The 14,822-nt window shown below is 38.0% G+C and overlaps 1 protein-coding gene across 1 annotated transcript; it reads left to right on the top strand.

Moving 5' to 3' along the window:
• Positions 1-12,665: 12,665 nt before the first annotated feature.
• Positions 12,666-14,434, top strand: LOC106364961 (desiccation-related protein PCC13-62-like). Its single transcript, XM_013804433.3, has 3 exons — positions 12,666-13,052; positions 13,210-13,435; positions 13,893-14,434. The coding sequence occupies exons 1-3, from the start codon at positions 12,721-12,723 to the stop codon at positions 14,262-14,264; spliced, it is 930 nt and encodes a 309-aa protein (XP_013659887.1). The 5' UTR covers positions 12,666-12,720; the 3' UTR covers positions 14,265-14,434.
• Positions 14,435-14,822: the final 388 nt, after the last annotated feature.

Here is a 14,822-nt window from a genome sequence, read left to right as displayed (position 1 = left end):
GCTTTTCTCCATCTGCCCTCAAGCCGTCATAGCTTAAAAATTGAGATATTCCATTTTCCCCGATCTTTGTAATTATCTTCCAAAACTTCGTATTTATCCGCGGAAACTTGATATTTATCTTTCCTTGCAAACCAAGCGTAAACTATCCTACGGTTTAGGGCTTTTGGTTAAGAGATCATAAGTGGGCTTCGAGTCAAGTCTTAGGCCTCTTTGGGCCGTCTTTTGGTTCAAAACGTTTATTACGGATTCTTTTGATAAAAGCCGAACTTTCCGCGGTTTTTATCATAAAGTTTGATTGATGACTTCAAATGACGAGGAACATTAAATGGGTTTGCTACGGTCTTCGGGAAGTAGCATCAAAGAGTAGACAAGAATGCATGGATTCGTGTCGTATCAACATTTTGGGAAAGCTCGGTTGCTTCGTAACGATCGAAACGTGCACGCGCTCGGTCGTTACGTAGGGACCGAGCTTGGCTCGAGCGCTACATAGCGACCGAGCGGGACTCAGTCATTATGCAGCGACCTTATTCGGGTCCTTCTCCGATGTTTTACGAACGTTTTTTCTCCGCAAGGCTCTTCGTAAAAACAAATCTTTTTCGAAAGAATATTTGTCGTAGAAATATTCTCACTTACTTCTTCGGACATTTGAATGTTAACTTCGTCGTAACCGTTTTTGACCTCAACAATGGTGTTTTACGGACGGATCTTGGAAAACAGAGGATAAATATTCGAGGCAAGGATGGTACCGTACCCTGGAAGGTTATGACGGACTAATGAGAGCAAGGAATACGAGAGCGAGTCAGTCGCTACTACATTCAAAGATAGAGGCTCTCATATGGGCAATGGAATGCATAAGGATTCTTCGACAGTCTTGTGTTACTTTTGCAACGGATTGTGCTCAATTGGTGAAGATGGTTTCGGAACCAGAAGAGTGGCCAGCCTTTGCAAGCTATTTGGAAGACATAAAGTTCTTGAAGAGAATTTTCAAGAGCTCAAAGATCATTCATATACCACGGACACAGAACTCAAATGCGGATAGTCTAGCACGCAGTGCAAGGAAACAACTGTCGTTTGTCGTTCATATGGATGCAGAGTTACCGGGATGGTTCGTAGAGTCTATATGAGTCTTTTTTGTTGCTGACAAAAAAAAAACTCCTAAGGTTCCGATTAAACAAGCCGTCCCTCAGCAACATTGACATCGACAGCAGACCAGTCCACAAGATAACACTTCGGAAGTAACTTGGTATTTACACTCTACGTGAAATACAAAAATTTCAAATCAATTCATATCTACAATTATAGAGATAGATTACAACAGAGGAAGTCAGTCCCTACCTTGTTATTCGAGTTTTCACTGACATCAGTTTCTTGTCCCTGATTATTCATCCTGACAATTTGCTTCTCCAAATCATAAACTTGTTTCTCTAGAGACACATGTTTTTTTTCCATGGCAGCCATGAAGTTGTTCTTAATTTGTAAACTGTTTAATTTGGTGATACTAATGCCTCTGCCCATTTCTTTCAACCTGCCAGGTTGATCAGGTCCCAATATCTCAGTTATCAGATCATGCTTTGGATTCGTTGAGGTTGAATCTTCACGACCCTCAAGTTCTATCTCTGACGCCTTTCTTTGGAAACACATGACAAATTATTATATCAACAAGCAGCAGACAATCCAACTTCATAAAATCTATGTGGTCAGATTGATTTTGACTTACTATCTTTTCAGCGCATTCACATTGACATGCGTTCCATCCTTCTTAGTTCGTGATTTGACCCACACTCTTAGCCTTGACACTTTTGATGGGTCTTCGCTAGCCTTAACCAGATCTTCTCTCAATCTCACCATTCCTTTACGACCGCACGTGTGAGGAATCTGCTTCGGGTTCTTTCCCTGTAAGTGTCAGTAACAACCTTAAAGGCAGAACTTGTCTTCTCTCTGTTGAATTTACGCCATTCAGTTGGAGTTACATTCTTGGGTTGCAGCTTCATCCTTGCTTTCATTGTAGGAGCATTCCTGATTGTGGTTACCAGACGTGATTTGGATTCTTTCCACAAACATCCCATCTTCTTAAACAAAGCATCCTTTTTGAACTCTTCGTCCACGTCAAACCTCATTTGTATTCACGTATGGGAGATACATTAGCATATAACCCAAATACATGACGATATACCATGATTTTCACCCGTTTTTATACATGGTATATAAAGGTTTTAAGATGTATTAATCATATTTTAGAGTCTTTTCAAAGCAAATACAGGTTTATTCACCTGATGGAAGGAAATGATACATTTGGGACATTTTGGAATGCTTTTACGCAAGAAAAATCGATCGACGCTTGAAGAGCAACATCGGTCGATCATAATCACTTACCATCGATCGACAAACATACATGTGCATCGATCGATGCCCAGTCACACGAATGAAATCGCAAATTAAAAGATTTCATTTCCCAGAAGATCTATTATTTGCAACTTAAGTCCCTAGCCGCCTGTTAGGCTATATGTACTAGGGTTTTGTATCATTTTTAGGAGAGACTTGCAAAAAGACCTAGTTTGGAGAAGGAGCATTTTGGCTCATTAGAAGAGCTTAGGATTGGAGAGATAGATATGAGACTGCAAAACAGAGAAGATCTTGAACTCCTTTATTTCTATTAAAACATACCTAGAAGAGTAGAAAACATAGATATATATATAGTAAAACACATATATACCATGGATGAAAATGGGTCAAATCCAAGGTATATCAGTACTGTAGCAACCACACTATAGCAGAGGCATTGTAGCATCGATCGACACTGTAGCAAACAAATCGATCGACCCTGTAGCAGAAAATCAGGAGTTACTGTAGCAGAGGCACCGTAGGAGTCACTGTTCATTGAAAAAAAAATTGAATTGTTTTTATTAGTTATCTATTGCTAACTTGTAGTGTTTTATTTATGTTAGGTAAAAGGAAAAAATCCGAGGAAGACGAGTTTGCAAGATGATCGACGATGGCTGCGCAGCATTGATCGACAGAACATCACTAGCATCGATCGATCGCAACTTACCTGTGTCGACCGACAGAGCTTCAACAGTATTGATTGCCACTTAAATGTGTTGGTAGACACTCATATCAAAATCATGTATACCGTTTTTTCTTGTTAAATATTGTTCTTATGATTTATTTCCCCACCAATCTTAGACTGTATAACACTGGAGATAGTGTTATTTAAGTCTAGGGGAGGTTCAACTAATATTGTGTTGAAGTTAGTAAAAAAAAAAAGAAGAACCGAGTAAACGACTGCCATCAGTATCGACCGACGTGAACCTGGTGACATTGATCGACATTGCTTTACCTGCATCGACCGATATGAACATCCTTACATCGGTCGACATTCATTCTTGTCTGGTATATCGTTCTTACTTGTTACATTGAGTCCTTATGATTTATTTCTAACTATAGCTCCGACTGAATTTACACTGGGGACATTGTAGTTTAAGTTTGGGGAGAGGTCTACTGATATTAGGTGTGTTCATGAGTATTATAAAAATGTTTTCAAAAGAGTTTTATTGGGTCAAGAAGGGGATAATGAACTTATTAGATATTTGCTTGTTATCTAACCACTCTTTAGCACCATTATAGACTTATTGATTGCATATAGTACTAAATATACTAAAGTGGATCAACCTGTCAACCATACACACTTGCTGAGATTGTTTGAAGGAACCAAAGCTGACCTCTAACACTAAACCTGACACAACTGCTTGTCTTGGGGCTTGGTATACATGTGATCGGATTCTTCGAACAAGTCTAGAAGGTAAAGCCTTGTGTAGATTTATCACATTTTCTCTCTCTATTTTGACCCTAGATTTATAGGTAGAGATATTTATTTTCATAAAAAAAATGAAAAACGAAAAAGAAAGAAAAAGAAAAAGAAAAAGAAAGAAAAATATAAGTAGTTAGTTAGGTGTTAGCTATTGTTAGGTGGAATCCGAACAGGACTTGGTGGCTACAACCATTAAGGCTTGCTTCATAAGGATTCCAACAAAAAGAATTCTAACGGGACTTGGTGGCGGCAATCATCAAGGTTCGATTCACATGAATTCTTGGATATAGGTCAAAAAGAAGTGAACAGGACTTGGTGGCAACCACCATTAAGGCTTGATTCATGGAAGCCTGTCCAATCTTGGTCAATAATCTTGCAATATAAGCAGATTTTGACTTATGAGAGAAATTACTAGAGAAAAAAAGATAGGAACAAACTTTTACCTGCAGATCCAGATACTTGTTTGAAAATCCTTGCATCATGTGATCGATACTCTCAAGGTAAAGCTTGGACTTTGATTTATGTTAAGAAATGAGGTTGGTAGAGGGGAATTTCAGACAAGATTTGCTAAGTTGTTGGCTAGGTGAATTTGGTTGCTAAGCTAGGATATGGTATAATGTGCTTTTGTGATTAGGACTTCTTAGATGTGGATTGCAATATTGTAGAGGTGATGATTCTAAGTTTTAAATCATGTGAGTCCCTGCTGTTTTCAAACCTCTTTCAAAGAGACTGCATGTTTGTTTTACCCACTTTTAGCCAGGGTCTATAAGTGTTTTAATATATATATATATACTACTATATAGAGTCTATTTAGAATATTTACATGTTCACGTACGTTCTGGAGAAATATGGTGATTTTGAAGTCTTTTGAGGTGCAGAACTGCGCAGACGTGTCATATGTCTAGCTATGGATGGAGACCTTCCCACCGTAAGATTGAGCCCATCTTTTGGCACAAGATGGGGCTTTGAGTTATCTTTCAAATACCACCAGTTTGAGGTCAATCTGTATCCTGTAGCAAAAGTTATGTTTGTTTTACTGAAGAGTTGTTAGTCGCGAGAGGAAGCTATCGAGAAGAGAAACGTATGTCGATCGATGCATAACTCATGATATCGACCGATATTGATGCCAGAATGCGGGCCGAGCATATTCTATGACTGACTAAAGCCCAGAAGCAACCACAAATTATCAGAATACCCTTGGACGACTAGAAATCCTATTTATGTGTTTTCTAAGCCATTGTTGACGGCTAAGCTTTATTTTATTCATAGTTCTAGGTTAGGAGAGAACGGAGGAACTCCTTCAGAGTCTTCTTGGAACTCCATTGTTTTGGTTTTATTTATATTTTATGTTATTCATATATTCATTTATGATTTCTGTGAGAAACATCATGCATGAGTAGATCCACCTGCTAGGTTTATGATTTCTAGGGTTTTGAATGAATTTCTGAATTATATGATTGTTAGGGTACCTAAAGATCTCTACATCAAGATAGCTTGTAATACTAGGACCTAGAGAAGTTGGATAACCATGAGAGTGTGACTAATTTCTTGAACCTAGAATCATAGGACAATTCAGAGGCACGAGAGTGCAATCAATTAACGCTACCCGAATCCTGCTGGATTAGATACTTAGGCGCATACGAGAGTTGGTCTAGGAATCTAGTTGAACATAATCGATCAGATCAATAACGCTTGCCTAAGGCATTGTCCATCGACGCTTAAACCATAGCATCGATTGACACTCAATCCGTAGCATCGATCGACACTCAATCCATAGCATCGATCGACGCTCGATCTATGTTAACATGCGAGAGCTGAAACACTGAACTTAGTCAATAGATTAGACTCGCAGCGAGAGCTGGTTGTCTTTTGTATTAGATATCGAGTTCTAGAATCAATACTTAGCATCTATAGTTTAGAGTTCTAATAACCTGAATGAAATCCTAGGTCTAGTAACCATCCTTCCATCAAACAACTCTTTGCCAAGCTGAACAATTGTTTTGTTCAACTTGTTTCATGTTTACTGCTTTGCATATCTCTATTTACTGCTTTAAACCTATTAGCCTAGCTTAATCAAACTGATTAGATTTAATTGGTTCCCTAGCTCCCTGTGAATTCGATCCCTAAGTACTACAACTCGACCTCTTATTTGAGAGAGTATAAATCACTCCTTAGGGTAATTTGAGTGATATCACCAACGGAAATGGACAGGTCCACATAACCGAGTTTCCCTTCCTAGATGAACTACCAAATGCACCATTATATCGAAGAAACTTGGAGGAATAACCTCTCAAACGTGCATAGAGTTTCCACAATTTCTGTTTCCATAATCTCAATTTTCTCTCTATCAATAACTCGCTGACAAAGGTGATGGAAGAAAGCACACAGGCGTCTCATAGCTATCCTAACACCTTTAGGTAGTAGCCCTGTAATAAAGAACCATTGGAGATCAGACTGAAGAGATCTACTTCTGGACAAATACAAATTTAAAAGAGCATCAGTTGATACCTCTAATCGCAACCGGAAGAAGCTGTTGCATCAACACATGGTAATCATGTGATTTCATTCCTGATATATTACATTCCTCCATCTTCACACACCTTGATATATTTGAGCAGTAACCATCCGGACCACGAAATTCAGATAGACGCTTGCAGAATATTTTCTTCTCTTTGCTAGACAAAGACCAAGGCGCTGGAGGAAGGTAAGTTCTTTTCCCACGGGGTTGAGGATGTAAATCCTTCCTAATGCCAAGCAGTTCAAGATCTTTTCGAGCGTTAAGTCCATCTTTTGATTTTCCACAATGCAGCAACGTTGCGATAAGGCTTGCAGCAATATTTCTTTCGACGTGCATCACGTCAAAATTGTGTTTACCCGGGAGTTCCTATACAAAAAAAACACACATAAGAGTGCCAACGAAAGCTAGAGATAGAACATTTATGGAAAAAGTTGACAGATAACTATATAAGAAACATACCTCCCAATAAGGCAACTTGAAAAATATTGACCGCTTTGTCCATCTAGATAGCTCCTCCTCATCTACTGCTTCTTCTTCTTCCTCTGATTCACTGGATTCATCATCCGACTCTGATCCAACAGGCTCTATAATCTTCCTCTTGCTTCCAGTTACTTTCACATTTCCAAAATCATTCTTGTAATTTCTGAGTATTTGGCTTATGTTATGACCACTCAGAATCCTACCCTTTTTCCATGCTCGTCTTTCCCATCAAACCATGATTTCTTTCCATGACAAGCATGTCTCGGAGGTAGACCTTTCCGATGGGACATATATACGTGCTTCCTGCAATTAGTTAGCCACATACTATCTGTGTTTTTCCCACACACAGGACATCCCATTTTGCCCGTTACCTTACACCCTGCAAGATTTCCATACGCAGGAAAATCCTGAATGATCCAGAGAAGCATTGCTCTTAACTTGAAAGTGGTGTGACTGAATGCATCATACGTGACCTCTCCTTGCTCCCACAGATGGTTTAGGTCCTCTATAAGTGGTTCTAAGTACACATCAATATTTTTTCCAGGTTGGGTTGGACCAGAAATCAGCAATGACAACATGATGTTCTCCTCCTTCATACACTTCTCAGGTGACATGTTGTAATTCACTAGCAAAACCGGCCAAGCACTGTAGTTCACATTCTTCATGTTAAAAGGATTTAACCCATCAGTGGACAGTCCAAGCCTAAGATTCCTTTCTTCAGCAGCAAATAATGGGTATTTGTCATTCATTTGATGCAAAGTAACATAATCTACTCGATGTCTGCTTTTTCCATCAGTGCTCTTATTACTAAAATGCAACCTTAAGTCCTTCGCCATTTCCTCCAACCTGAACATCCTCTTCAGACGTGGAATTATCGGAAAATATCTCAGAACTTTCTGTGGAATACCTTTCTTCACATCACATGTGCACATGTTAATCTTCCATCTTGAAGCATTGCATTTCGGACAATTGTCTAGCTTCTCAAACTCCTTTCTGAACAGACAACAGTCGTTCACACAAGCGTGTATCTTCTCATAGCCCATGTCAAAAGATTTCAGAAACCTTTTCACTTCGTACAAGGATGTGTGCAAGACATTCTCCTCGGGTAGCATCTGTGGCAAAATCTCCAGCAAAATATCGAACTTCTATCAGACCAACCACTCTGTGTCTTTATCCTAAAGAGTGAAACTATCGCCGACAGCTTGCTGTGGTTAGCACAACTTGGATGCAAAGATGTCTCTGCATCTGCTAGCTTTGCAAGAAACTCATCTTCTTCCTTATCTTCACCTTCAGCAACCTCACTTAGATTACACTGCCTAATAAATCTTCATCAAGAAACTCAGCTGCTTGGTATAACCCTAAAATCTCTTTGTTCCTCTCACTTGCATTCTTTCTACAGTCAGCCCCTGATATTACTTCTCCATGATGATACCGATCCTCCCGCAGCTTGAAACTCAAATCCATTCCCCTAGTTACTAGATAATCAACAACAACATCGGCTGAGTGACGATCTACATTGCGACAGTCTATGCATGGGCAAATGATCAACTCACACTCTGCTAAATCTGCACCAACACACCTCACAAACTCCCACGCACCTCTCTCATAACGAGGATCAGCTCTTTGGTTAAGACACATGAAAGCATAATTTAGACCCTTTTAATCACACAAAAAAACACAAAAAACAGTAACTATAATATATATTATATTTCCTTACCTGTTTAGATGAACCGATGACTTTTCGACAATTTTTATATTCTAAGTTTCTAACCGATAACCAACAAAATAAAACAAACCCATAAGAGTATGTCAAACACCAAACACACACATTGTCATTCACATAAGAGCCAATAAACAATCAACTACTCAATCGTCAAACAATCAGATACTAAAACTCACACAATCAACACACAATATAAAAATGATCGAAAAAGAATCACCTCAATAAGATTCTTCAGATTTCAACTCGACTTCACTCCAAAAATGAACAATCAAAAGCCCAAACCTGCAAATCAAAAGAGAACAAACAAGAACCACAAATCAAATTGTATAAGCCCCAAAAAAATCAAACTTCAGTAGTCACGATATCAATCCAAAATAGATTTGATTATCTCTAACCTGTCTTGTCTCCTCCTAATCTTTGTGTCTCAAATACTAATCAGAGAAATCGAAATTGTAACAGCTGAAAGCAATCAAAGAAATTAATCTCAGAAATTAGAGAAATCGAAAAAATGAATCTAGGGTTAATACAGACAAAATCAAAACTGGGTTTCGCCTGCAATCTGACCGCCGGCGACGGCAATAGCATCGGCAGGAAGATCTTCGTGAAATTTTGGAGAGATGGAGGCTTCCAACTTTTGGAAATGTCGGAGAGATGGTATCGATGAGAAGGAGAGGAGGAAAAGACCAAAAATAAACCAAGTCCTTTACACTTTACCGCTATTAATGTATTTTTATTCATTTTATTTCCCAGGTTAATGAAATTTTTCACTAGCGAATAAATAATGCTACGAAAAAGTTGGGTTTCGGATTTAACAACTTTTAGTAGCACTTCGTGAATTCGTGCTACCGGGGACTACTACCAATACACATATTTCTTGTAGTGCAACAAACGAAAACTGAGATATTAGACTTAATCAATAGAATTGATTCACTGCGGAAGTTGGATACCTTGTGCATTAGACTTGAATTCTAGGATTGACCACCTAAGTGTTTTATATCACTATAATCATGATTACGTGAAACCCTATATCTATTTCTTTCTCGTATTGTTTACAACCTCAAAAGCAATCAACTGAACAATTGCTTGTTCACCATGTTTACATTATTTACTGCTTTTAAGTTGTTTGCCTAGCTTAATCACAACTGTTTTAAATCTATTGTGTGTCCTAGCTCATTATCGATTCGACCTCTATGTACTATAATTGAACATCTTATTTGATAGAGTAAAAGTTACTTTTTAAGGTAATTTGAGTGATATCACGTTTGTTGGGTACCTTCATGGGAAGACGGGATGAAGTTATATATATGATTCGGAAACAAACAAGTTTTTCGTGTCACGTGATTGTATTTTGAGAAGATGAGTTCCCTTTCTCTGTGGCTACACCTGATAAGGTATCTGATCCTAATGTTGTTGAAAGATTCTATGGTGAAGGCATCTATTACTTTATCCCACAGGGGGAGTACTGACATCACCCCATCTATTACGTTATCCCACAGTCAACCCATTTAATTGAGGTGGTGAAATCAAAAATGTAAATCAAATATAAAATTGTGAAATCAGTCTTAAAAGATCAAGGATTTATACTAGAACTTTCGATGTAGTAACAATCTATCCAATAAAATTGGAAAATTATGTTTTATATATGTTGCGAGTAGCGAGGCAGGTACTCTCTCTGCCAAAAAAAAAAGAAAAGAACCTAACCCTTATCTAAACTCAAAAGGGCAAAAACTTCTCCATATATGTGTTTGGAGATAGCAATCGTGGATCTAGACCGCAGATCTGGTCCGTAAATACGGTATTGGGACAATGTTTTCTAGGCCCGTAAATTTGCAGGTCTTACGGAACGGGTCTTTGCGGGACTGGATCTTTTGCGGGATGGGCCAAAACGGGTCATGCAGGATTATATGGACCCGCATTTTTTTATTTTTTATTTTACAGGAAAAAACGAGAAATAGAGCGAGTAGAAAGTGATTCTTGTGACTTTTCGCCCATAAAACATAAGGAGTTCCGCAATGATGATTTGAGCTCCGGTGATAATGATTCGAGCTCCGGCGATGACGACTCCAGCTCCAGCGATGACGATTCGAACTCTGGTGGTGTTTTAATTTGGTTTTATTATTTTATTATACACAACTATGAATTACTTTATTACAATGTAGTATTTCTTGTTTAAGTTGATTGGTTTTTGATATTACGTGTATACGCACACCAAATAACCTAATGTGCACACTACCACAATCGAATTGTATGTCGATGTAGCACTTTAGGATCGAATCCACAGAGACCAACGATTACACTTTATCTTTATGGGATCAATGCTTAGCTAAAACAATGATGGGGTTTTGAGGTTGATTTCGTAACAATAAAGTAAGAGATTGATTTAAGATTTCAGATAATTAAAATGCTAGCCTAGGGTGGTTTGGTCGGGTGTTAAACAGGTGTGAGCCAAACAATTATTCAAGTTCAATTAAGAGCAAGTCTAGAACTCGGATCACTCAAATAGAACAATCCACTGTCGTGGTACTGCCCCCTATGCTGATCGATCTTGATACCTAAACTCTCGTTTGGATCAAGATGCGACAGCAAGCAATAGAGATCAAGTCCGATATGTTCACAAAACACCCTAATATCTACTTTCGCTGATTAGGGATGCAATGCTCATTCAAGTTATGTCTAGCAACCTATAACACTTTTGATGAATAGATTAAACCTAGAATCAGGCACTAAGTGGTTAACTTGATGCAAGCCTTAAGAACAACAGTGAATGAAGACAATCGATTTATAACTTATTTATGTCAAGCTCGCGGATCTAACACTCTAACACCCTAGACTAAGCAAGGTGACTACTCAGCCATAGCTACTGAGAACACAGAGATAACAGATGAAGAAAACATGCTGAATCAATAAAATAAAAGAGATAGGGTTCAGGATTCTTGTCAAGAGTGTAGAGATCCTTCTCCCTTTACAATAAGCAAATCCAACAATGGAGTTTTTGGGTCTGGTTCCTCTCTGTAAACTAGTGTAGTCTCCTCAGGAAAAACAGAAAAAGAAGATATATCAAAGCCACAGGCGGCTAGGAGAGAAAATAGAGAGATTAGGGCAAATCCCGAAATAGGTTGTAGTTTCCTTAAAAATTTCTGCCGCTGGAACAGTCACTCGGAATAGTCACTCGGAATAGTCACTCGGGTTGCTCCGCTATCCGGAACAGTCATCAAGACTGTTCTGCGTGAAAATCACCAAATTGCACTTTTTGCTGCCTCTTTTGTTCCAGCTGGTCCATCTCCCATCCAATGCAACTCCAGACCTGTAATGACTCAAAAAGGACTAGGAAGACTCGATAAAGACTTGAAAACCAATTGAAAAGCATATATACAAGATGTATAAAACACCATATATCAGTTTTGTTTTCATTACTGTGAAATGGTGTTTTTCTTAAATTAAATTTGGTTACAGTGGTGTTGTATAGGAGAAAAGTTAGTTGTATATCACGTCACTTGTATAATTTGGCAAAGTGATTCACGAATTTTTTTGCAATCCAAATAATTAAAAAGAAAGATGATTTAATGAAGAAATACAACATTTGAGCCAACTTATTACAAAGACAACAACTCAATCTGATTCAAACTCAACAAAAGCTTATGCTGATAACAAAAGAAGGTTTTTAACTCAAGAACGTAAGCACAAACGGAGCTTTGTGGCATTGATTTTGTTAAGGATTTAGTGAAGCTTTATGAGGTCTCTTCAACTCTCTTATACAACTATTCTACTTAAACATTCATGAAAGAAGCTGTAGGAGACAGTTTGATAAAGAGGCGTCTCACGGGATGGCCCGCGAAGACCTATATATTTTGCGGTACGGGTTTGGACCGGCATATTGAAGACTGCAGTCCGCGGAGAACAGGTCCGCCGTAACTCGCCACGATACGGGACGGAACGGAATGGGTAAACCCTGTTTGACATCATGTGTCCTCAAAATAGTAACTGAAGATGTCAAAACTCCACGTGGCACTCCTCCAGCAGATAAAACGCAACGGGGGAGTATCAGCGAAATCCTCTCCGGAGTACCGCCAAAACAGTAGACTTTTTCTGCTCTTCACTCATATCTTAAGCCCTATAAATAAAGAAATCACATCCAAACCAGAAACACATAAATCAGAAACGAATAAAAGAAAACGATTTTTTCTTGTAGAAATGAGAATCATTGAAGAGAGAAGAAGCTTATTGGTTCCAATAGTGATGGTGTTGTTCTTCTTCAACACTTGCCATCTTCAGGTTATGAGTTGCCCCATGCAAACGACGAACTGTACAGATCAAGACAGAAAATTATTAGAGTTTCCGTTGAATTTGGAGTATCTTGAAGCTGAGTTTTTCTTGTTCGGAGCATTAGGGTTTGGTCTAGATACAGTCGCACCAAGTTTAACGATGGGAGGGCCAAGTCCTATTGGAGCTCAGATAGCTAATCTCGATCGTTTGACAAGAGATATTGTTTTGCAATTTGCTTGGCAAGAGGTTGGCCACTTGAGGTAAAATGTTTATTTGGCTTCATAGTGTGTATACACTGTTGTTGTGATCATGTGTGATTCTTGTCAATCAATATTTAACTAATTATAGGTGTTAGGCAGGTAAAATGTTTTTTTTTCTTCTAATAATATATATAAGTAAAAATTAAAAATATCACAGGGCCATCAAGAAAACGGTGAAAGGATTTGCAAGGCCGCTTCTTGATTTAAGTAAAAAATCATTTGCGAAAGTTATGGATGATGCATTCGGACGAAAATTTGTGCCACCATTTGATCCTTATGCCAATTCTTACAATTACCTCATTGCTTCATATTTGGTCCCTTATGTTGGTCTCACCGGCTACGTTGGCGCAAACCCGAAACTGCATTGTCCCGCGTCACGGAAGGTAACAAAACTAAACTACTCTCTTCTAGCGGTAAATATAATCTCATCTTCAAACCAGAAATTTTGGGTTTCTATGTAAATTTTTTTTTATTGCGAAAAGATGAAATTTCAGTTTCTAACATCATGCATTACGTTTCATCACATCAATATAGATAGTTTTGAATTTCATTAATTTGTGTAGGTAATAACGCTGGTAAAGTCTTTTTCACAAAGCATAAAGCTCGTAAAATTTCATTGATGTCTAAAGTCTCATGAAATGATTTTTTTTTATATAATATTTTATATATTCAAAATCTTCAATTGGAAAGAAGTGAGTGATGTAAACACCATGGTTACAAGTAGTGATGAGTTGTTTATTTTATCAATTATTTTCAGATGAAAATTTTGAAAACTTTCGCATTATATATATATATATATATATATATATATTATATGTTAATTACTCAAACATTGTACAGTTAGTAGCCGGACTTTTGGGAGTAGAATCAGGCCAGGACGCGGTGATAAGAACAATGTTATATGCAAGGGCTAAACACATAGTCCATCCTTATGGTGTCTCGGTTGCAGCTTTCACGGATAGGATATCTGATCTAAGGAACAAATTGGGAAAAAGGGGTGTGAAAGACGAGGGGTTGGTTGTGCATAAAGCCATGGGTGCTGAGGAAAATGTGGCTGGGAATGTATTAGTTGGGGATAAGATGTCGCTTGCGTTTGATCGCACTCCGGAGGAAATTCTACGGATTGTGTATGGAACTGGAAATGAGAGTATCCCCGGTGGATTTTACCCTAAAGGAGCCGATGGAGAAATTGCTAAATCTTATTTAGATTAATAATTGTGTTGTTGGAAATGAGGTTTAGCTTTAGCTGGAGTTTAATTTCCTTTGTAGTTGTTAGGCTTTTGGGTTTTTTAGGGACTTGAGCAAAATAATTTTCGTATTTATGTAATAAATGATATGAGGATGAATTTTCGCATTAAACAATTTAATAAGTAACGGTTGCTTATGATCTCTCTCTCTCTCTCTCTCTCTCGCTCTCTCTCTAAATTTTATAACATTTAACTAGAAGCTCCAAACTTCGCATCATAATTTGGTAGCCGCCGAATTATCACCGTCGGTCATATACATGTCTTTTTTTTTTTGTTTTTTAGCTAGTTTCGACTATGATTTGGATCCATTTCCCGTTATGCCCAGTGTTACATTTACTAGTTTCGACTTATCATATTGTTTTTATCTCTCGTGTATTGCATGTGTAAAAAAGGTTTAGGTGAATATTTATGTGTATTGATTCAGCGGATGAACGTTCTCATATATACATTACAAGAGATTGCCGATAACGCTAATACCTATTATACCGACTTAACTGTAAGAGTTATCTCCAACTAATTACAT

Source organism: Brassica napus, chromosome C5 (genome assembly GCF_020379485.1).
Source record: "Brassica napus cultivar Da-Ae chromosome C5, Da-Ae, whole genome shotgun sequence".
NCBI classification, from domain to species: domain Eukaryota; kingdom Viridiplantae; phylum Streptophyta; class Magnoliopsida; order Brassicales; family Brassicaceae; genus Brassica; species Brassica napus.
The sequence above is the reverse complement of the archived record's forward strand: the minus strand, read 5'-3'. Positions and strand labels throughout refer to the sequence as shown.